At 47.5% G+C, this 21,820-nt stretch overlaps 1 protein-coding gene across 3 annotated transcripts in view; it reads right to left on the bottom strand.

The window, feature by feature from the left end:
- Positions 1-21,820, bottom strand: part of IFT122 (intraflagellar transport 122) — a 63,366-nt gene that overhangs the window by 34,276 nt on the left and 7,270 nt on the right. Inside the window, exons 3-13 of one of the 3 annotated variants that reach the window (XM_045289856.1) lie at positions 17,508-17,586; positions 15,483-15,559; positions 12,672-12,738; positions 11,616-11,762; positions 10,342-10,518; positions 8,448-8,523; positions 4,865-5,056; positions 4,574-4,712; positions 3,338-3,540; positions 1,958-2,095; positions 549-713 (exon numbers count right to left, since the gene is read on the bottom strand). In XM_045289856.1, the coding sequence (XP_045145791.1) occupies positions 549-713; positions 1,958-2,095; positions 3,338-3,540; positions 4,574-4,712; positions 4,865-5,056; positions 8,448-8,523; positions 10,342-10,518; positions 11,616-11,728 (1,203 nt within the window). In that variant the 5' untranslated portion in view covers positions 11,729-11,762; positions 12,672-12,738; positions 15,483-15,559; positions 17,508-17,586. Of the gene's footprint in view, positions 1-548; positions 714-1,957; positions 2,096-3,337; positions 3,541-4,573; positions 4,713-4,864; positions 5,057-8,447; positions 8,524-10,341; positions 10,519-11,615; positions 11,763-12,671; positions 12,739-15,482; positions 15,560-17,507; positions 17,587-21,820 lie in introns of those variants that run through there. The other 2 variants (XM_045289855.1, XM_045289853.1) reach the window with 2 other exon arrangements.

Here is a 21,820-nt window from a genome sequence, read left to right as displayed (position 1 = left end):
CTGCAGGGCATTCTTCTCCAATGACACGCTTCCTCCAGTCATGGGACTGAATGCTGTTTAAACAATGCCTGTGCCCCCAAAGGTCGAAGCCTTCCACATTTTGCTGACTCATAACATCCTTGTGAAACAGTAGGAGGGCAGGCTTCTCAACATCCTGTCCTTCCTTTTGGATGATAAAATTGATCCCTTTTCCTTATGGTGGCTGGGTCACTCAGAGATGCAGGCAGCCCCCAATAGGTGAGAGGCAAACTTCTTAAAAAGAAAACTATCACCTTATGACCCCACTGACTGAGAGAACCACTTAGATGGTCTCACTTACTGCTCACAGTAGCTCTGCAAGAGAGGTGTCACTGCCCTTCCATGCTACAAAGTTCAAAGACTTGCCCAGGTCCTGCAGCCAGCGAGCCGGGAGGGCAGGATGTGAAGGGGGCCTAAGGCCTGGTGCCTGTGCTCAGCCCTGATGCCTCATTGTCCCTCCCAGGGGTCTGTGAGCTGAGCATTGCCCAGTGGGGCTCTAATCAAAGGCCCACCGCTCTCTTAGACCTCACTTGAAAGAGCAGCTCCTTGGTGTGAATGTCGTACACCAGGCACGTGTCGTTCTCATCCACCACGGCCAGCTTATTTCGGGAGGCGCTCATATCCAAGCACCGCACAGCTGTGGCCTGCTTGAGCAGGACGATGGCAAAGAGATTGTCCACAAAGATCTTCAAGATCTGGAGAAATTTCAGAAGAAAAAAAAAATGTGTGCATCACCATAGTGATAAGATCCTGGACCACTGCCAAGCTGTTGAACTGCCATGTGTTCTCTAAGAACACCCACTAACTTCACTAGATACTCTAACATTTGTTGGAAGACAGGAGCACTTGATCCATAAGGGACGGGGCTATGGTTTATCAGAGGCAGCCCAAGTAATGGCATGGCAGGCCCTGAGAAATACCAACTCACCTTAATGCTTGTTCTGTCTGGGGATTTGTTAAGGGCGTTGCCCACAACTGCAGGGTTGGGAGATACCATCATGCAGAGCTGTGGGAGGCCTCTATAAACACTGCTAGAATCACAGCAAAAGAAGAATGAGGGTGGTGGCCATGGTAATGTAGTGACTGTTTGAGACAGCCCTGTGAAACTGGTATTGTCTTCGTTTGAAAAACCTAAGCTCCTCCAGGGGACAAAGCTGAGGGGCAGTGAAGCGGGAACACAGATCCAGGTCACCCTGACCATGTTCTCAACCATCACGCTGGAAATGCTCACTTATTGTGAGAAGTGGGCCCTTCCCTTCCTCCTGTGCTGTTGCTTCTCCATGGCTCCCAGCACTCTCATACCCACCATCTCCATGCCCAGGAAAGACCTGACAAGGCTCAGCCAGAAACCATCTGCTACACAGCTTGGCTTTTAGGCTAATGCAATTACATTTTCCCTGTCACATTTCCACATGGCCCACTTAGAACTTTTCTTATTTTGAGAAAAGAACTCTCACACACAGAAAGCTGTGTAACTTTGTGTAACCTAGATTTGCCAGACTGAAGGACTCATTTTCCTATGTCACCCAGTGATATCCTGAGAGCCCTTCTCTGAGATGCATGTTGGGAAACACTGCTCTAACTCATTCATTTCCCTAATAGGGCCCCAACCTAGGTTATTACCTCTGCCTCCCTCCCTAGTGAGCCACATCTCTAGCAAACCTCCATCTTCTGGGTGACTGTAAGTACATAAATCTGCTTCACACTGTGCAGCCCAGAGGCCACAGAACTAAGTTGGCCACATGTGGGCGGGCTAATAATCAGAAGGCCACTGCTCCTCACACCTGTTCTCAGAAAACTCAACTCTGAGCTGCCCTCTCATGTGCCCATGGAGGGGAGCAGTCAGTCCTTTGCTTGCCCTGGGGAAACACCACAGGGTCACAACTAGTGTAGCAGTCATCTGTAAGCTGCCTGGCAAAGGATGCAATGGGGAACTCACCTGCCCATTCTTCAGGCCCACTAACAGGCCTTCTCTTCCTGGAGGGCCACCAATCACCTTGATGTAGCGAATGAGAGACTCCATCTGCCACTCCCGCTCCTTCACCCCACTGAAGGACAGGCACTGCAGCCTTTTCTCCTAGAGAGGAAAGCAAGCCAGGGTCTGCACGGGTGCCCAGCAGAGGGAGTGCTCTTGGCCTCCCAAGGAGTCCTCCTGTCACTAGGGAGAAGGAGCACCTACATATCTGCTACTCCAACTCCACCTAGTCCCCACAATTGACATTGTTACGCCATCGTGAAAGTCCCTCCCACTGAGCTCAGATGTTTATTGTAGATCTCCGGCCGCCTTAGCCTTAGCGGTGGCACCCAAAAGTACACCCATGTGCCACATCTATCCTACCGAAGGCGCCACGGTTCTAGAATTTGGGAGCAATTTTAGTAAGACTTTACACTACAGTGATTCCTAAAGGATTTCTTCCATCGTAACCCCCCTATGGTCCTAGTGTCAGTGCCCTGGTGGCATAGTGGGCTACATACTGGACTGCTAACCGCAAGGTGAGCAGTTTGAAACCACCAGCAACTCCATGGAAGAAAGATGGGGCTTTCTACTCCTGTAAATACTTACAGTCTCAGAAACCTGTCAGAATCAACTCGAAAGCAGTAATTTTTGGTTTTGTGGTTTGGATCATCCTAGTTGTTAGCTATTGTGCAGCTGATTCGGACTCACAGTGACCCTACGTGACAGAGCAGAACTGCTCCACGGGATTTTATAGGCTGGGATATTCATGGGAGCAGGTTGCTAAGTCTTTCTCTGGAGCAGCTGAGTACTTCACTGTTGAGCCACCCGGGCTCCTCCCTTTCGGCCTCAGAGGGATAAACCCACCAGCACTTCCAAGAGAGGTGCCAGGCTGGCCTTCTCTCCAAACTTCAGTTAGCTCTGACCTAGACTTCCTAGGAAGCAAACTTGACTTGAAAAAACATTTTTTCTTTTGGGGGCGAAAACCTCTCAGGAAGTAAAATTATTTTTGAGTTGATACCACACAGTTTTATGTTTACTCCCACCATGTCTGTCTGTCTATCTGTCTATCTCCCTCTCTCCCTCTCTCTCTCACACACACACACACACACACACACACACATATTGTGGGATGTCAATTAACATATTCAATTATCTAATCCCAGTATAATACTCTACAATATTTTTTTTAAGTTTCTGTTTATGGCCCAGGGCTTTCTAACAGATCTGGTTCAACAAGACTTCGGTACAATGAGAGCAAAGATCAGACACTAGTGACCAACTGTACAGCCTTGTTCCAGGTGGTCTACCTCGAGGGGAGCTGGAGGCGGCTCTAAGTGACCCCGCCCACGGGCTGCTGCCCACCTGGCAGAGGATGATGTGATCTGCACACACCACCAGGAGGTTGCACTCAAACTTCTTGACAATCTTCTCCTTCACCCGGTAATGCATGTCAGACGAGTCATCTGAATACAGCTCATAGATGAGGATTTTCTCTGGCAGTTGGATAGCTAATCGATTTTTGTAGATGGCAATTTTCTTGACAAGCTCTTTGCATTTAATCCGAACTGTCAAAGAAGGGGAGGGGGAAAAAAGCTAGCTCTAGAAGAGGTTGTTAAGTAAAGTAGAAGACAGAGAAATTAAAAGCTATCATTTACTTAATGCTACTGGCAATTAAAGCGAGACACTCTCATCAAAAAATCTTTACAGAGTATCTGATGTGTACAATCAACTCTGCTAAGCACTGGGATTCAAAGCCATAAACAATACAATCTTTGTGGTCAAAAGCTTGCAATTAGGGATGGAAAATAAAATTTCATCACGTGCTGATTCTAAAGGTACACTCCTCTGCTGAATACCAATGGCCTACCCATGGAACTGATCCCAGCTCTGGCCACTCCCACAGACTTCCCTGGACAGCAGTACACACTTGGTTGTAAACTGGTACACATACTTTCATTTGAGACGGGGTGAAGGGCACAGGCCCAGAAGGGACCCAAGGGAGATACTTAAGTGAATACATCCATATTATCACAGCTGGAGGCTTCAGATAGAGGTGCTCCCGGATGGGGACCACCCAGCTGGGGGCTCCACACGCCCTGGCAGTGTGTGGTGACAGCACATCTGGACATGAACACACTCTGTTCATTTAACCAGGAGGAGGAGAATGTGGTTTGAACTCGGACCAGCTGCATTAAGACTAGAGTCCTGATCTTATGGCCCTAACCCATGCTCGCCCCACTCCCCCTGCTTGTCTCAGCGGAGGGGTTCACCAGGAGGCCAGTGGAGAACACAGTGAGAAGCACCCCAGAAGGCACTGGAGTATCAGCCCACAGCGTGCCCCATCCCCTCTACCCTGCTCTGTTACAAGTTATCTTCCTGTAGTCAGAAAGCCATGTCCCAGGTGGCCTGGGAATCATCATCTGCTAGATTCTGTGTGTATAAGTTTTTAGATAGGGGGGTTACTGCTTCCAAAAAAGAAGAAGAGGAAAGAAGCAATGGTCTGACATGTTTTCAAAAGCGCATGACTTCACTCACCAGCTCCCTCGCCCTATCCCTCTTCCCAATGCCTGAGGGCAGGGGGCCATACCTGCCTTTTACCTTTTTGCTCAGTGATCAGGTGCTGCACAACGACGTCAGTCATGCTGTCCCTGTAGGCATACCGATCCTTATAGAGCCCATGAACTGTGCTGAAAATTAGCTGGTAGAAGGAAATGGTGCCATCCTGGCAGCCTACCACCTGGAGCGAAAGAGAGTGTAGTCAGCTCTGTGTGGAGAGAGAGCCCACACTCCCATTTATCGGGAGCAAGTGGCAGTGATCTGACAGACTAAGCAGGACGAATGGTTAGCACCTCCTCAAGCAATGGCCTAGCAGAAGAAACTCCCTCTTACCACGTAGTTGGAATCGGGTTTCACTTTACAGGTCCACACCCAGGAGTTCTGCTCCCCAACAGTCCCAAGCCGCACTCCATCCTTGGTGAAAAGGGATACTTGCTTGTCTGAGCCCCCCAGCAAAATGTACTCCCCTTTAGTAAAGTAGCTGATGCAGCAGGGGTCAAAGTTCAGTGGGCGATCCTTCCCAATCTGCGGAGAAAGCACACACACCCGGGGAACAACCCTTTCTGAAGAGAGCCATTTCTGAATTCATTATAGTCTCCCTCCTTTCCATGAAGGGTCCCTCCCCACCTTTAATGGAAGTGCTAAGCTGCTAGCCAAAAGGTTGGTCATTCAAACCTACCAGCTGTTCCACAGGAGAAAGTTGTGGCACTCAGTTTCCATAAAGATGACAGCCTAGAAAACTCAACGGGCCAGTCTACTCTATGGGGTCACGAAGAATCGGAAATCACTGGAAGGCAACAAGTTTGATCTCGGGCTTTAATGGGCGGAGGGAAGATAGAAGAGAGCTGGCCAACCGTGCCTCCTGTGTTAGCGCAGCACCTCTCCCCTCCACGGAACAATCCCTGGAGGCTGAAGAGGCTCCCGTCCCACCTAACTACTATCAGAGAAATGTGGTTGCTGGTCCATCCAATTCGAGGACAGCTCGGTTACCCTCCAAGAATGAACAGGTGTACTGTTGCGAAGGAAAGACAATCCTCTGTACAACTCTTTTGGCCTTTCCTCACCAGTGCAGTTCTCAATTTTCTTCAAGCTCTTCCTAATAAGTCCCTTAATTTTTCTGTGTCTGTCAAGAAAATTCAAGATTACCCTTTCGGGATCGGAAAATAACCGTTCCCATAGTCTTCTGAGTTGACTCTTGTGTCCTGAACTAAACTGGCCCCAAAGATCCGCTCAGAAGCCACTGCATTGACTGGGCCACTAACAAAACTATGACAAGTATGTTTCTGAGAGAACTTGTCTGCAGGCGTGTTTAACTGGGGTTTGTTTGCAAGAAACCATGCAGGTATGAACTGGAACCCTCTCAGTAACACTTTCCGGCTCACATCTCTCCAAACGCAGACTTGCTGTCAAATGGCAACACCATGTTCCAAAGCAAGTGTACCCTTTCACATTCCCATCCGTCTGACAGGAGGGTCCGCTTTCTCCATCCCAGCAGGTACACAGTGGCTACTCACTGTGGTTGGATGTGCATTTTCCAGACTGCTAATGATGTTGAGCATCTGTTCATGTGCTTATTGACCATTTGTCTATTCACATCCTTTGCCTACTTTGTATTTGTTTGTCTTTTCATTACTGAGTCAGAATACTCCTTGGGCCTACAAGCCCCTTACCAGATAGGTAATTTATAAAACCCACCCTGCACGTTGTCTAATCACTTTCTTGATGGTGTTCCCTCAGCTTTCAGAACGGAGGCCAGACTCCTGAACACATCTAGCCCCCTGTGCTTCCTGTTCTCTGTAGTTTAATCTGATATCTCCTCCTTACAGTCACTGGGGTTTTCTGGTGCCCCTGAGAAGTGGCTTTTGAGAATACAAACAATATGCGATTACCCCTGTCATCATATGAAGAATCAATTTATTAAAGAAGTACAAATATGTTTGATATAATTGATGTATGGATTGTTAAAAGAGCTGTAAGAACCCCCAATAAAATGATTTATTAATTAAAAAACCAAAAAAATGTATTAAAGAAATAACTCTAGAAGCCTAGCTAGCTTCTCCTTAAATTTTTAAGTTCAATTTAAACATATTCGCCTATTTACAAATTTAGTTGCAGTAAACCAAGCATGACTCAGTCAATTAATTCTGCTTAAACTAGCTTCAGACGGCAACTATAAATTTAATATATTCAGTTTTTCCTTTTAAAGAATCTCAAATGTCCCCTAAACAAAATGTTCTCTGGTTTTTGCACAAAGCTAGCAAATCTCTTGGGAAAACCAGGGATATCTTGGTCGTGACATGGAAGGTCTGCAGCGCAGCAGCTCCTACTAAAGCAGCCCTCCTGCAGGTAACAACCGCGCACCCCGCACCAAGCACGGCCGTCCCAGCCGAAGACATGAAGAGAGCAGCCAGAACCTGGCGGAAGCCGGAGCAGTCTGTGTCGGGGAGAGCGGAAGGGCACGAGAGGGTTTTCCATTTTTATTCCCAGAGGCAGGCCCAGCCCCATGCTGCTAGGCGACCACAGAATGTCAGGTGACGGGAGCGGCTGCAAACTCAGATGGGAGATCTCAGGACAGAGCGAGGCAGAGGAGTGTCTAAATTCTGCCCAGAAACTCTGCTGCCTATCGGGAGAGCCTTTGAAGTACATATGTGTCAGGCAGATGTCAGACAGTCTCGCTCAGGCTAAAAGAACTGAGCAGAGGTTCCAGCTGCTGCCTTCCAGAGGACAGATGAAACTGAATTTGAGTACAGCAAAAGTTATGTCTGCTGAAACAAGCAAACAACAATCGTCAGGGCAGCAGACTAGAAACCAGGATCTCGACAACACATTCTCCACAATATCGCCGATACAAACCCAAATCCCCAAAGCAGGAAAATATAGATCATTTTCAAAAGCAAAGACTATCAATGGAGACAAACCTTAAGATGGCCCAGAAGCTTGGATTCACATATGAGAATTTTACAACATTAGAATTATGCTCAAAGATAGAAAGAAACGATGCTTGCTGTGAATGAAGCGTATTCAGCAGGAAAATATAGGGGGGCAGAGGGACACAAAAAACAAATTAAATTCTAGAACTGAAATAAGAAGTTCATGACCTTAACCTAATACTGGAGATAAAAGATGAATCAATGAGGTTGAAGAGGTGACCACAGAAATCATCTAGTTGTGTGATGGGCCATCATAGTAAAGGGTCTCACAGGGTAGGAGAGAAGAAGGGGGTAAAAATACTTGAAGAGTCTGATTCCCCACATCTGGTGCGGGACATGCCGACAGAACTGTACTGATGCAAGGTGCTGGGTTCCTCCCTTGCTCTAAGGTTGCCACCAAGAACAGTCCCACCCCCACAAGCAATGTGTCATCCTCGCTGTGTCCCCACACCTGTCTGTCCAATGCTCCACTGTGCCACTTACTGCACCACACTGGGACTGTCTACTCTCAAGTGTGGCTCCCCACTCCCCCAACTTGTGAGCAGTTTCAGGGCAGATGCCCGGAATACACTGTCCTAAGTCAGCTGTTCCTACCATGGGCTGAAGGGTAGCCTAAGTGGCCGCTCATTCAGGGTTGCAGGGTGAGTGCACATAAGACAGTAGGGTCAGGACAAGAGTGAAGCATTCAGAGTCTAAGGAATTTGGGTTTCAGTCCTAGGCACATCATTTACTCGATGGGCCTTGGGCATAGTATTTTCCTGCTGTGACTTTGTGTGCTCCTTTCTAAAATGAATGGTGTAAGACTTAAATGAGATCAAGATCAAAGCACTGAACTCAGTACCTAGTGTCACAGTAAATGCTCCATAAGTAGAAGTTAAGAATAACAACATATAATTAATAATAATGATACCTCAGAAGGCCAAAATATACTTTAACAAGTATAACTGCAACTGTACCTCCCACTGGCTTTGGACAGAGATACATACCTGTTTTCCACTCAGCTGGTAGAAAGAAAGTTTCTGTCCCCAATCAGCTACGGCCAGGATGTCATTACGTTCCTCTCTAATCAACAGAAGACAAAAGAGGTTATGTGGGGCCATGGTCTGTGGAGGAGGGAAGCCCTAAGGGTTTTACAAACAATAGGAACAGAAAGCCTGGCCCAGGCTGTCAGCGTGCCAAATGTAGTACAGATGTACCGAGGCCAAAAATCTGCCCGATGGGACGAAGCAGAGGGGAAGCTGGAGCCCCTCCTGGATTCTGTTATTTCCCTGAACCCCTTGCCATGAGCTTCTGGTGATGGGGCACTGCCAAACTGAAGAGGCTAAAGCCCTCATTTGAAACTTTCTGGGAAGCGGAGCTGAGAGAGAGCAAGGTTGCAGATCCAAGAATGCTTTTCGCTTAGGTGCTAAGCTTTTGGGGAGATGGCTAAGAAGCCTATCTGTGGCGGCGGGAAGACACGGACTCTGACTTATTAATGGATAGTGGGAACACTGCTTGCCTAGAAAAGGCTCCTCTTGGTTGGGCTTCCCACACAGGTGAAATGGTTCCTCAGTGGATCTAATCACAGAGAGCAGTGGGCCCTTTGAGGACCAACAGCCATGTCTGAAACAGAGCAATGTCAGTAGTGGCGCCTTGGGTCTTGGCCACAGAACCAGCCCAAGGGTGGGGCCTGAGGCTGAGGCTGAGGCTGGGGAGTGGGCTACTCAGGAATCCAGTTCAAGATAGAGATGTTCCCAGCCCTTGAGGCAGGTCTTTACCCAGCTGGCCTGGCCTCTCCTGTGTTTAACTCCCACTTTTCTGAGCGCTTTTGGTCACCTGGCAGCACCAGTTGACAGACAGGTATGGGAAGCTTTGATTTGATACCCAGCCAACAGTGGCAAACCATCATGAGCACCAACTCATTGTTAAGGGGGGAAGAAGACAAAGACCTAATGGCATGTGGTCAGCAAGAGAGGGTTATCCCAGCTTCTGTAGGTGAGCTCTATGGAAGTGGCACTGAAGTCTAAAAACATGCCTGGAGCCTAGCCCCAGGGAGCTCTACCGGCTCTGAGAGCCCAAGAACTGGGTTAGTTGTTTCAGCCTCTTCCCCTACCCTCAACCCACTTGGCAGTGGGACCCTGAATCAAAAACAAAACAAAAAACATGCGAACTCAAGTCAAACAAGAGCCATGGTAGGGCTGCTCTAGTTGAAGTTCACATGGAGGCTGCAAGCCCACAACATCTTCCTGTGGCCCCTAAAGAATGTCCTGGTCACCCAGCCCAGCCCACCACACACCCAGCACACCAGTGGTTGCTCCCGTATAGTCACAACTGAAGAGGAGAAGGCCGAGGCAGCCAGGATTTGCATGCAAGGCGCGTGGACGTGAGGGGATCCTCTCCAGGGTGTGTCGTCGTGATAAGTGAGGGGCAAGGGGGAAAGCTCAAGAACGACACAAGGCTGCCAGATGCAGACACGAAGAGCCCCCTTTCAAAGGACGTCTAACGTTACCGGAGAGAGTTCACTCCAGGTTGGGGACCACACACACAAGAAGATGTCATTATATCATTGAGTTAATTGTATGACCATGCTAAAAGATTGAAGGGAGATGCACCAGAATCCCAACTGTGGTTTTCTCAGGGAACGGGTGTTCCAGAAAACCTGAACCTTCTTTAGAGTGTTCAGTCTTGCCGAGAATTTCTCAAAGGACACTTGGACCCCCACGCACAACTTGGCAGGGTGTGTTCCCTTGCTGCAGGAGCTTGCATCAACAACTCCCCCAGCCCGGCATGGCCCCCTGGGCCCTCTCGGCAAAGGTGCCTGCGCCAGCCTCTGCCTCTGCAGGTCTGCGTGGACACCTGGGGGCTGACCAGGAGGGTTCTTGCTCCTCGGGACAGACTCACGAGTTGACGGCCCTGGAACTGTCGTCCTCTTCCTCTGGCTCCTCTTCCTCTGCCTCACTACCCTGACTACTGTACACTGCTGACTTCAAAGTGGAAGGGAGCTCCTGAAAATATCTGTTGACAGTGATTTCCTCGGCATCCTTGTTCTCTCTGTCCATCCAGAATCTCTCCCATCGGCTGTAGATAGTAAGTGGTTGTTCACAGTCACATTGCCTAGAACTACACTCAAGCTATCATTTCAAAACCTGTCAGGGAGTCCCCCAGCCCTATCCGGAGGAGGACAGCCACTCGGTACACTGGGTATCCTGTTCCTCATGAATTAAAAATGGCACCCAGGAACCGCAGAGTCATCTGTGGCCACAGACCCAAACAACAGGAACTCTGAGGCAAGATAATGGCCTTGAAGGCATTAGATGTACATGGTGCCGCCCAGGATGGACAAAATGATTCAGGAAGAAGCATACTAATCTAGGGCAGGACAGGCAATGGATCTAAACAACCTTCTAAATTAAGTAGGTACCTGTCTATAAAATGGTAATAGTTTGATAAACATTAAGTACTTGGTGGTAAGGTAGCCTTTAATTTACCATGAAAGGACTCTGGGGGTGGGGTGGGGGGCTTTTATAGGACTATACAAAGAGTACAGAAATCTGTTAGTCTACCCTCAAAGTCACCTGAGCCTAAAAAGGAAGGCGTGTGTAAGGTTGAATTGATGGGACCATTGGCTATGGGGGCTTTCATTGTGTACTATTTGTCAAAGGATGGCAAAAAAAAAAAATGCTCAGGAAAAAGGTATCTTCATCTGTTCACTATTGGGCACATGCTCTGCCCAGATTTGGAGGGATGAATTTAAAAAGGGGGAAAGATGAAAACAGATGTGCACTCCAAGCTTGTCCTACAAAGACGCCTCCACAGGACCACAGCAGAGAGGCCAGTTACCCATCTCTACAAGGGAGTGGCCTCTCATGCCACTACACACACAGAGCACACACCACTCACAACACACACCCAGACACACCTTGGGTTTGTCTAGATCATTTATCTGCTTAGCTAAATCTTTGGGATTCCTTCTAAAACTCAAGATGGGCTCTTTAAAACTTCCATTCAAATGGAACAGGTCCAAAACCGACCAATTAAGTAGGATGAGAAGCTTTTGAATAGCACACGAGTGAGAGAGAGAGAGAAAGAGAGCGAGAGAGAGAGAGAGAGAGAGAGAGAAAGAGAGAGAGTGTCAGAGTTTAGTGATGGTTCCAGGAGAATAGTTAGAAGTATACCTTGAAGGGTTCCAGGAGATAGACCATATGGGGGAGAGGGAGCCCCCTGGCCGTTCAATCTTCACTTTCTCCTCGCCATTTTTGTTTCGGATGCTGATGACCCCATTGAACATCCCCAGAGCCAGGTACTGACCATCATTTGTCCAGCTGTGTACACAAACAACTCAGTGAGAAGGACGATGCCTGGTTAGAAATAGAGTCTGATGAGACTACAACAGATGGGCCATGTTTTTGTTTCATTCTTGGTCCTGATATAAAATCAGAGGATCAAACTTAAAATTCCACTTGTTTCTGGCATCGACAGTGAGCTATGTAGGCGGCACACCCACACTTCTCTGTGGCCATATACTTCACACCAGCCCTTAGCACATGCCTGCTGCATATGTAGGCCAGTCAGCGCTCCTCATTCTCAATCACAGCCCCTGGCCCAGAAAGAGCACCTGAAGGACAGAATCATTGTCTTTGTAGATTTCCAGCTCCCAGGGCAGAGCTTGACATGCAGTGGTGCTCCACAGAGGTTGAATGAGAGAAAGGCTACGCTCAGAAGCTGTACAGCAGGCACGGCTAGCACTGATGGAGTGTCCTCTTAATGCCAGCACTGGACTGCAGCTTTGTACTCACTGGGTTGTGTGCATTCACAACAAACCCACCAAGTCAGGGTTTTTAACCTCATTTGTCAGATGAGGCGTTCAAGAGGTTGGGTAACTTTCCAGAGGTCACAGAGCTTACTAGCAGCAGAACTGCTCAGGCTGCTTGGACAACGGTGATGGGGACAGGCAGCCTCACATTCCCGGAGAGCCCCCCCACAGTACACTGAATGTTGAGGGGGCTTGCTGCTAGGGAACTGCATGAAGGCAACTTGTAGTCTTCTTCTGCTTCATGATTAAGGCGCACAGGCTTTTTTATCATGAGACTGGAGAAGGAGAAAGATACAGGGATCTGGGCTCACTCGTAACACAAGGCCTTCCTTCTCTGCTGTGTGAAATAGCTAGGCTGTGAGGGTTTGTTTGGAAAAGGAGAGAACACAGGGCCACCTTCAGAGGCATCTTCACTTACCTGCAGCACGTGACCTTGCTGCTTGATTTGTGCTTGGAGACAGACTTCTGTTCTGGAGACCACAAGCCTGCAACACAAGAGGATAAAAGCAGCAGCACTGGTTGGAGTGCTACTCCACAACAACAAAGGAGCAACTTCGACGGATCGCCAAGGCGTTTTGTCGATTAAAAAATAAATCTCAAAGGGTCATGTACTGTATGATCTCATGTATAGACCATTCTTCAAAGGTAAAATTACAGTCATAGACAAATCAGAGGCAACCCGGGGTTAGGAATGATAGGGGTTGGTGAATGGGGGTGATTATAAAGGGATGTCCTTGTGGTGATGGGATAGTTCTGTACCGCGGTGGTGGTCACCCATACGAGATCAAATGGCACAGAACTGTCTCTACACACGGTGCCAATCCCAGTCTCCCAGTTATGGCACTGTACAATTGTTACCTAAGTTGTCGCCATTAGGGGAAGCTTTATCTTAGCTTTGCAACTTTCTGTGAATCTCTAATTCTTTAAAACATACACACACACACACACATACATAATACTGGTGAATTTCTAGTTTTTTAAAACAAATGTTTTTATTTGTTAAATGACTAATATATAAAAAATTATTAAACTATGTTAAATGTCAACATTTCAGGTGTTAAAACTCCCATTCACAGAAACGGCAACTTCACTATTCATACCTATTACATGGCAGCCAGTGTACAACCCAGCATTCAAAGTAATGAGTAATGCTTCAGAAAGTCCAGTCTCCTCTCCTAAGCCTCAGCCCAGCATAGGGCCCTACTTGCACTGGGCCCTGCCTCTGGCTCACTGGCCACTTGAGTGAGGCCAGCTCCCACAAGCAGCCCCCAACTATTTCTGCTTCAGTGCCCCACAATAGCAGGGGTGGTCCAGACAACATATGCAAATTTGACTCTTGGCCTGAGCCACAGAGCATGATCAAGAAGGTCCATCTAGTGTAAAAAGATATTTACAGAGCAAATTCCAACAGCAAATAAAGTTTTCTTTCTTTCCCTCCAGCCTGGTCCAAAGTGACTCCTCAGACATTTAAACCTGTGTAAATATATTTTTAAAGCTTTATTGTCAATTAAGGAACGGCACTTATCTCAGTGGTGCTGGCATCTGCTCCTCCTATTTTCCTCTGAACTGTCTTTAGGGAACCGCTGCCCTTTGGATGCTGAGGGGAGGTTCAGGTGCACATATCACCTCTACTTGCCAGAGGCGGCTCCTCCCCAGGGGCTTCCTTAAGTGGTGCTCGCCAAAGCAGGTCCAGTGCACACAGGGCCTGGGTGCGCTCCATCAGCTGTGACTAAATCAACTGCTGTGAGCCCTAGTTCTTTTTCATCAGTCGACGGGGAGCCTCAGAGTTGACGTGGCGTTTGAACAGAAATTCATTTTAACCCTTAGCACAGTGCCTAGCACAACGCATTCAATAATTATTGGTATTCTTACTCAATGTGATATTGTTTACTTCTGCCCAGGGACCCCACCACCACCCAGACCACAAACTCTATGTGGGCAAGAATTCTAACTTGTCTTTTTAATCTCCATAGCCAGCGTCTAGACCAGAGGTTCTCAACCTGTAGGTCGCGACCCCTTTGGGGGTCAAACAACCCTTTCACAGGGGTCATCCGATTGATAACACTAGCAAAATTACAGTTATGAAGTAGCAATGAAAATAATTTTATGGTTGGGGGTCACCACAACATGAGGCCCTGTATTAAAGGGTCACAGCATTAGGAAGGTTAAGAATCACTGGTCTAGACCAATGCCGTACATGGTTGGGGAAAAAAGGTTCAGTTTTGTTTTAATAAATGACAGTCCCTCCCCCTTTTATTTGTGCAATGTGCTTTTAATTACATTCTCTCCTGAACCCTAGGACTCTGTCTGGGAGGGTGACAGAGGGGGTAACAGGCCTGTTCAGATAAGAAACCTGAGGCAGAGAGAGGGCTAGGGTCTTTCTGCCTCCTGGTCCAATGGACATTCTGCTATGCCCCTAGTTCTCTCCACAAGACAGACAGACTCAATGGTGCTGAAAATCAGACGGGTTTTAATCAAATAGAGTTAATTTATACATAAGTTCCCAAACTTTTTTGGCCCACTGCCAACTTTTCGGGGGAGGGGTGGAATTACTGGGCACCCTCTTGGCAATTAACTTTTGTACTGTAGTCCCTAAGCCAGGATAAAATGTAGGTATCTGCTTTTGCAGCGCCCCTGGATCCTTCCAGCTGCCCCCATAGGGTGGTCTCACCCACTTTGGGGAACACGGGTCTACACCCTGCTCGCCTTCACACGCTCCCTCAGTAGACTTTCTGGCAGGGCACTCCTCTATGGCAGCCCCCATGCGGGCACTATGTGTGAGGCCAGGCTTCCTGGGCCCACTGCCTCCGGAAGGACAGTGGCAGCTGCTCCACAGGAGTAGCATACACCGCCTAAACTGGGTGGAAACAGTGGAGTTTCACACATGTATGCGATGGGGCCCCACAGAGGTGGGGACCACTGCACTGTCAGCTTCAGTGGCAGGAGGCTTCTTCTCTAGAGGCAACTCCAAAGCTGTGCCTGTGCCCTCGGGTCCTTCTTAGCACATCCCTGTCCTGGGCCCTCCCTGCCGGCTCCCAGAATGCTTACTGGGCTCAACCCCGTCATTCATGTTCCTGGTTTCTACCCAGTTTAAAGAACCGTCAGCCTCTCCTTAGCCCTGGAACAGAGAGACACAGTATTCGCCCCAACATTCAGCAGGGATGCCAGCATTATTTGGGGCCCAGATGTTCAGTTATTCCAGGACAAGACATTGGGAATCTGAACCTACCAAAGTCACTGGAGGAGCAGGATGCCAGTTGGTGGGTCACTGGATTGTAGGAGACACACTGGATAGAATCATTGTGCCTGGGGAGTAAACAGCTGTCGGTTACCATGCAGAGGCACACGTGCTTCAGTGGGCCCAGCTACAGACTACTGACAAGCCAGAGCCCATGGCCTCTCTGATCACACAGGGCAAAGCTGCAGCAGGCGACCAGCCCAAAGCTGGGATTAACCCTCCCTCTCCTGGATTGCCCCTCACTCCCCTTTGCACTTCTTGAAACATTACCCACCATTCTGGCACAGCTAAACATCCCCTCTCCTGAGACCATCTGCTGAAAACTTGAGGCTTGTGATCTGATGAGATAATGACGGCGAGCACTACACTCATGCCAGGAGCAAAGTAAGTGCTTTATTAATGGTGCTCCCCTGACTGCTTTGTGGAGGCCTGGAAATACTGAGGAGGCCAATGAAGACATTACAGCCACGACCTGGAGACAGGGCAAGCACTCAGACAATGAAAATGGAATGAGTGAGGGCCGCACACCACGATGGCTTCTGGGCTCCAGTTTTATTCCTTCATTTCTTGGTCACGTTTGATTCATGACCTCATCCATTCCCTTGGTCATTCACCCATTTGCTCCAATATTGCTTGCTGAGTACCAGCACTGTTCCAGCCCCAGGGACATGGTGATAAGCAAAGACAGATGCAGTCTCTGCTGCATGGCACTTATAGGCTGCTGGCAGTTATCACCCAGTGGCAAAAGGGAACGTGTAGCCAGAGCTGTGGAACGTGCCATGACAGAGGCTGGCGTAGCCTGGAAGGGCAGAAGAGGCTCCCTGCAGCAAGCATCGAGTCTGAGAGCTGAAGGTGAAGGGATCTCACTGGGTAGGTGGGTGCAGAGAGAGCGTGTGCAGAGCTACCATGCGTGGAGGAGCACAGCTGACCTACATTTCTGGCTTTTGACTCTGTGTGGAGGTGAAGCCTCCCCTGAGAGGGGGACCCTGATGAGGTGGGGTAGGGGTGGATGGAATCTGCAATGTCTGATTGAGACGAGGAAGCTCTGGCAAACACCTAGCCCAGCACTAGTCAATGTTGTGAGGCCTAAAGAAACGTTCAATTAATAATAACAATAAATGCTCATTATTCTCTCACTTGTTACGAACTTTCCTCTGGCCACCACACACACCTATGGTTTAATTCAAAGTTCAATTTCAGAGGGAAAGTTCCTTTTCCCCACATTTCTAAAAGGCTTTTCCTTTAGGCACTCAAAGAAAGTCCAACTAAAAATTCTATACAATTGTCATGGATTGAACTGTGCTGTGTCCCTCCCCCAGCCCCACCTCCTAGCCCCTGTTATGTGTGTCAAATTGGCTGGGACATGATTCTCAGTGGTTTGGCAGTTATGCAATAATGTAATCATCCCTCATGATGTAATCTGATGTGTTCAGCCAAAGATGAGATGAAACACACTTACTCAGGTCAGCAGCCCTGATCTGATGTAAGGGAGTTTCTCTGAGGCCTAGTTGGCATCACCTTTTAGTTACAAGAGACTTAAGGGGGGAGGGGGCACAGAGGGAGCCATGGTGGCATTATGGTTACACGCTGGGCTCCAATCCAAAGAGGTACAGTCTTGGACATTCTTGGGGCAGTTCTACCCTCTCCTATAGGGTCACTCTGAGTCAGCATCAGGTCGACAGCAGTGAGAAAAGGAACAGAGAGAAGTAAGCAGAAGTAGAAAGGCTTCAAAATACCAAGAAGGAAGTGTCAGGTGCAAACCCCACTATCTGGGCTGGGGTCCCTGTACTGAAAGCCTCTGGACCCAGGAAAGCGTGATCCCAGGGTACATGGAGATCTCCAACGGGTGGCAGGCCCACAAATGTTAAAAGGACACAGGACTCTACCCCAGTGCTGACAGAGGGACAAAGCCCTTGAATTTGAACGTTTAGTCTCCTAAACCATGAGCCATCCATGTATGGGATTTGTTATAGCAGCACTAGATTTAACTATGACACTAGACAAGAGGTTACTTACGTGTACTTGAGAATGCCTTCCAATTTTGATGTCCAAATGATAACACTTTTGTCAGCTGATCCAGAAGCAAAGCGTTTGCCTGAAAATGTTTTCAAAAAGAAAAGTTTCACATTTATTTTAAACCAGCACTTCTCAGAAAGTATTTCTCAGAAAATTAAAAATTTTAAGTGACATAATAAATGTCTGCTGCTTCTTATCAACAGCAGTAGGCGATACTTTGGGGCAGGAAGTTAGGATTGAAATCATCCTCTGTCCAGCACGGAATAAACAAAGGTGTGCTGGAAATCTAGATGTTACGTTCTGTGCAGAGGACAGAGTAATGACAGCAAACATGAGCCACTCCTTCCTGGAGTTTATTCTAGGCCAGGGGTCTGCAAACGGCAGCTCTCAGGCCATATGTAGCTCTTTCTGTACGTACTTGTAGCACAGGAGTAAAATTCAAAATGAAAATAAAACCAATAGTTTCATTTATTAAAATTTTAAAGGATATTATTCATATAATGGTGATTCCATTTGTTTGTCAAACTATATTTATGTCTCTTGAATAATTTTAAAATTGTTGTGAGGGACAGGATTGGCTCTTCCATCTCAAAAGTTTGCCAGTTCCTGCTCTAGTAGGGTAAGCAGACATTAAACAAAGCCAATAAAAATACCAAATGGTGAGAAAAGACGTGAGCCTTAGGAGAGCCAGTAATGGGAGTCCCTGGGTGGCATAAAGAGTTATAATTAATGCCCTGCAGGGCAGTGTCTTATTGACTACTGCTTCTCTAGTCACAGGCTGTTACTCCCACCAAACAAACGTCGAACTCCGATTTCCTAATGGGGCAGGGAAAGATACAGACAAGGTTATAATTCAGCTGTGAGTGATTGTTAACAAGGTTAGTTGTGATTACCAACCCGCTGGATATAAAATCCGTCATCGCAGAAGCAGAAAGTGAGGCTCTCACTACAAGCAAGTGAGAAGAGCCAGGGTTGGAGGTTGTCCTGTGGACCCCAAGATCCCTGCACCCTGAACTTCCTCAATCCAGGAGACAACCTTGACACGAAAGGAGCAGTAGAGGAGCAGCAGAACCAGGAGGTAGAGCAAGAGACAGAGTGATGGATTTCCCAACCTCCAGAGCAAGTAAAGCTGAGTGCTTTTGAGCAAAAGACTGACTTATGGAGTGGGGTACTCTTTGGGTATGTATTGGCAGCTCTCAAAACGCTTTGTAATATTGCCCTCGCAGAGTAGAGGGCAAGCCCAGTGGCTGAGGGCCACATAGGCAAAGAAAGTACCCTGACTGAATAATGGTACCCAGAGCATTTCTCACCTGAATTGTAACCTGTGAACTTTCCCAATAAACCCTTTAATGATGAGCATCATCTGTGTGCCCCGTGTGGCCACTGCACTGAATTATCAAGCCTACATACAGAAGTAGAGTGTTGTAGGAGGGACTGTTGGTGTCAGAGGGATGGCGGGTGGAGGCATGGCTGACCTGTCTTGTGGCATCAGCCTTGGGAGGTGGAAGGGGTCAGATGTGTCCCTCACACCATTTCTTCATGCACTCAGCTGCTCACCAAAAGGTTAGGCTCAAGTGCACCCAGAAGCCACTAAAAACCTTACAGAGCACGCTAACACACCTGAGGTTGCCCTGAGTTAGCACTGACTTGATGGCAACTCATAACTTAGATGACGGGTTTGGTATACGAAAGGCTTCTCTAAGGATGAGAGCTTCCATTTGAGAATGAGCAAAGCTTAGCTAGGCGAAGAGAGCATTCGTGGATGGAACATGTACAAAGGCCCAAAGGCAGGAGAAAGCCTGGCATGTGTGAGGGGTTAAGAGGCAGCCAGTAAAGAACACTGGACAGTAGGTGAGGTGGGTCCTAAGTGCCACCATAAAGCTTCTGCTTTTTATCACAAAGCAATGGGAAGTCAAAGGCAGCCAAACAGAAAGGTAATAAATCATATTTGCATTTTCCCACTACTCAGGCAACACACAGCAAATAATTATCAGTTACATTGTTACACATCTGCAGAAGTGCTTCCGAAGGCAGCAAACAACAGGGAGCGGAATTCCCCTCATGTGCTGAGAGATGACGACTGTGAGATAAACATGGGCCAGATAGTATTGTACATGTCATTAAGAACTTACTTTTCAGGGCAAGTAGAAGTGGAGGTTCTTTGAATCTCAATATCTTTTTTTTTGGGGGGGGACGGTCTTTGGTGATTTTATTTTATTTTATTTTATTTTATTTTAACAGAGAAACCAGGCTGCACTAAGCTTACATGATTAGAGCAGATGGTGGCTATCTTTCCAGAGAGGGAAGCCTGAGCCCTCCTGGCAGTACCCACCCAAGGTAGAAGGCATAGCCCCGAGTGCGCCCTCTCCTGGTCCTTCCCTGCACTGCCTGGCTCACGAGCGGAGATGAGCGCCTGCACAACCACTCAACAAGGTAGGAAGACCCAGTGGGCAGAGGAGGTAATCCAACAGTGACTCACGGATGCTGGAATGAAAGTGCAGGAGGGGGAGTTCGCTAGTCTCCAGGGGGGTGGGGGGTATGGCATGTGCATTCTTGACATAAGTATATATCCTGACGGGGGCGTGGGGGAGGTTGTTGACGGGATGGGGAGCTAGGCTAGTGAGAGGTCTCTGTGTCTAAGGAAAAGAACAGTAATGATTAGGGCTGAGAGGGAAGTGTTAAAATGCCTCTAAGTATGAAAAAGGAGAGCCTTCTTTCTTCCTTTCTCTTGAATAAGCCAGGAAAGGGTGTCTTTTCCTTTGCTTGCTGCAGTGGGCTCAGTGGGTTGCCTCAGATATGGTTTCTGTACTATGGACTCTTGTCGGGAAGGACACAGAGTCAGTGTCAGAAGCAGGCTTCTCTGTACAAGGTCTAGTAAGTGCAAGTTCTTAGGCTGCATGAACAGAGGAACCCTCAACACGCAAGGTGCTTCGGTTAAAGCTTCTGAAATATTGCAGTTGTGTGACGGACAGGTTTTTGGCTCCTTCTCATACACATAAACTCATTGGGAGACACCCCAGATAACAGGATGGGGACCAGTTTGGGTTGGGAGCCACAAAGCTCCAGCCTGCAATTTTCTGATCAAGACAGAAATTTCATTTGGGGCCCAGTTGCTCATTACTATTCATTTTAGAAAGTGTTTAATGAGCACTTTTGAAAATCAGTTGCCACTAAGTCAATTCTGCCCTAATTCTCAATATCTTTATGTGAATACAGTGGGATAATAATACCTTCCCCGGAGGTCATCTGTGGGGAAGCAACTCACTCTTCATGTAGGTACAGAATGAAGACACTGATTTAGATTAGACTAAAATAGTATGCATATACTTGTGCACATACATGGAACATTCATTTTTTTTGAGAGGGGGCGGTCTACAGTTTTCATCATATTCTTAATGAGGTCCCTCATCCAAGAGAGGTTGAGAGGCTGGGATATGAATGATCGCCGAGGTTCCTTGAAGCCCTTCTGATTGTGCCCTCTTGGTGGTGGCATCAGGATGCTATCTCCAAGCCTCTATCCATTTGACACATGGGGAAATGAAGACTTGAAGATTCTTGACATCACAGAGTCTCGAACTGGGTATGAGCTCGGAGCGCTCTCATTTCAAAGCCATGTTTTTCCCTCTATTCCCACATGGTGGAGCTGCATGGATTTGCTAACTTTGTGCTTTGTTTTATCGTCATTTTAGTTTATAGTTCATTTTTTATAATGACAATATGCAGATGTATCCAGAAGCAAAGAAACTATCCCATGATGATTATTCGACGATTATCAACATATGACTGACTGGCTTGTTTAAGCTGTGCTTTTCTTCCTAACACACATGCATAATTTTGCCTCATTCCCGGCATCATTTTGCAGCAAATCTTGGGTATTTCATCACTTCAAAATACATGCTTATCTCTGAAAGTATGTCTTTTTTAACCACAACACATCAAAGAGATGGACTGACAACAGCAGCTGCATCTAAGGGCTCAAACACACCAATTATGAGGATGGCGCAAACCAGGCGGTGTGGACCCAGGGTCTGTTACACCCAGTGTCAGAGCCAATTGCCATACATGAACCACAGCAACCTGACGGCACCTAACAACCATTATCGTACGTAAAAGTGTCCCATCGATAAAATTATAGTTGGTACTGGCACTACTTTCTTCTTTCTGAAGATTGTTCTGATTTGAGCTATTAACTGCTTTATAGAATCTGTAGAGGCTTTTCCTTTTGAAATTGAGACAAAAAAGAAGGCCCCTGTTTCTGAAATAAAAATTTAATTATTAGAATTTTGCATTGTGCTTTGGGGCTAAGAGGAGGG

Source organism: Echinops telfairi, unplaced genomic scaffold (assembly GCF_000313985.2).
Source record: "Echinops telfairi isolate 266 unplaced genomic scaffold, ASM31398v2 ScPeMD7_31;HRSCAF=116, whole genome shotgun sequence".
Classification (NCBI taxonomy): domain Eukaryota; kingdom Metazoa; phylum Chordata; class Mammalia; order Afrosoricida; family Tenrecidae; genus Echinops; species Echinops telfairi.
Note: the sequence above shows the minus strand (reverse complement) of the source record. Positions and strands in the feature narration are given on the sequence as shown.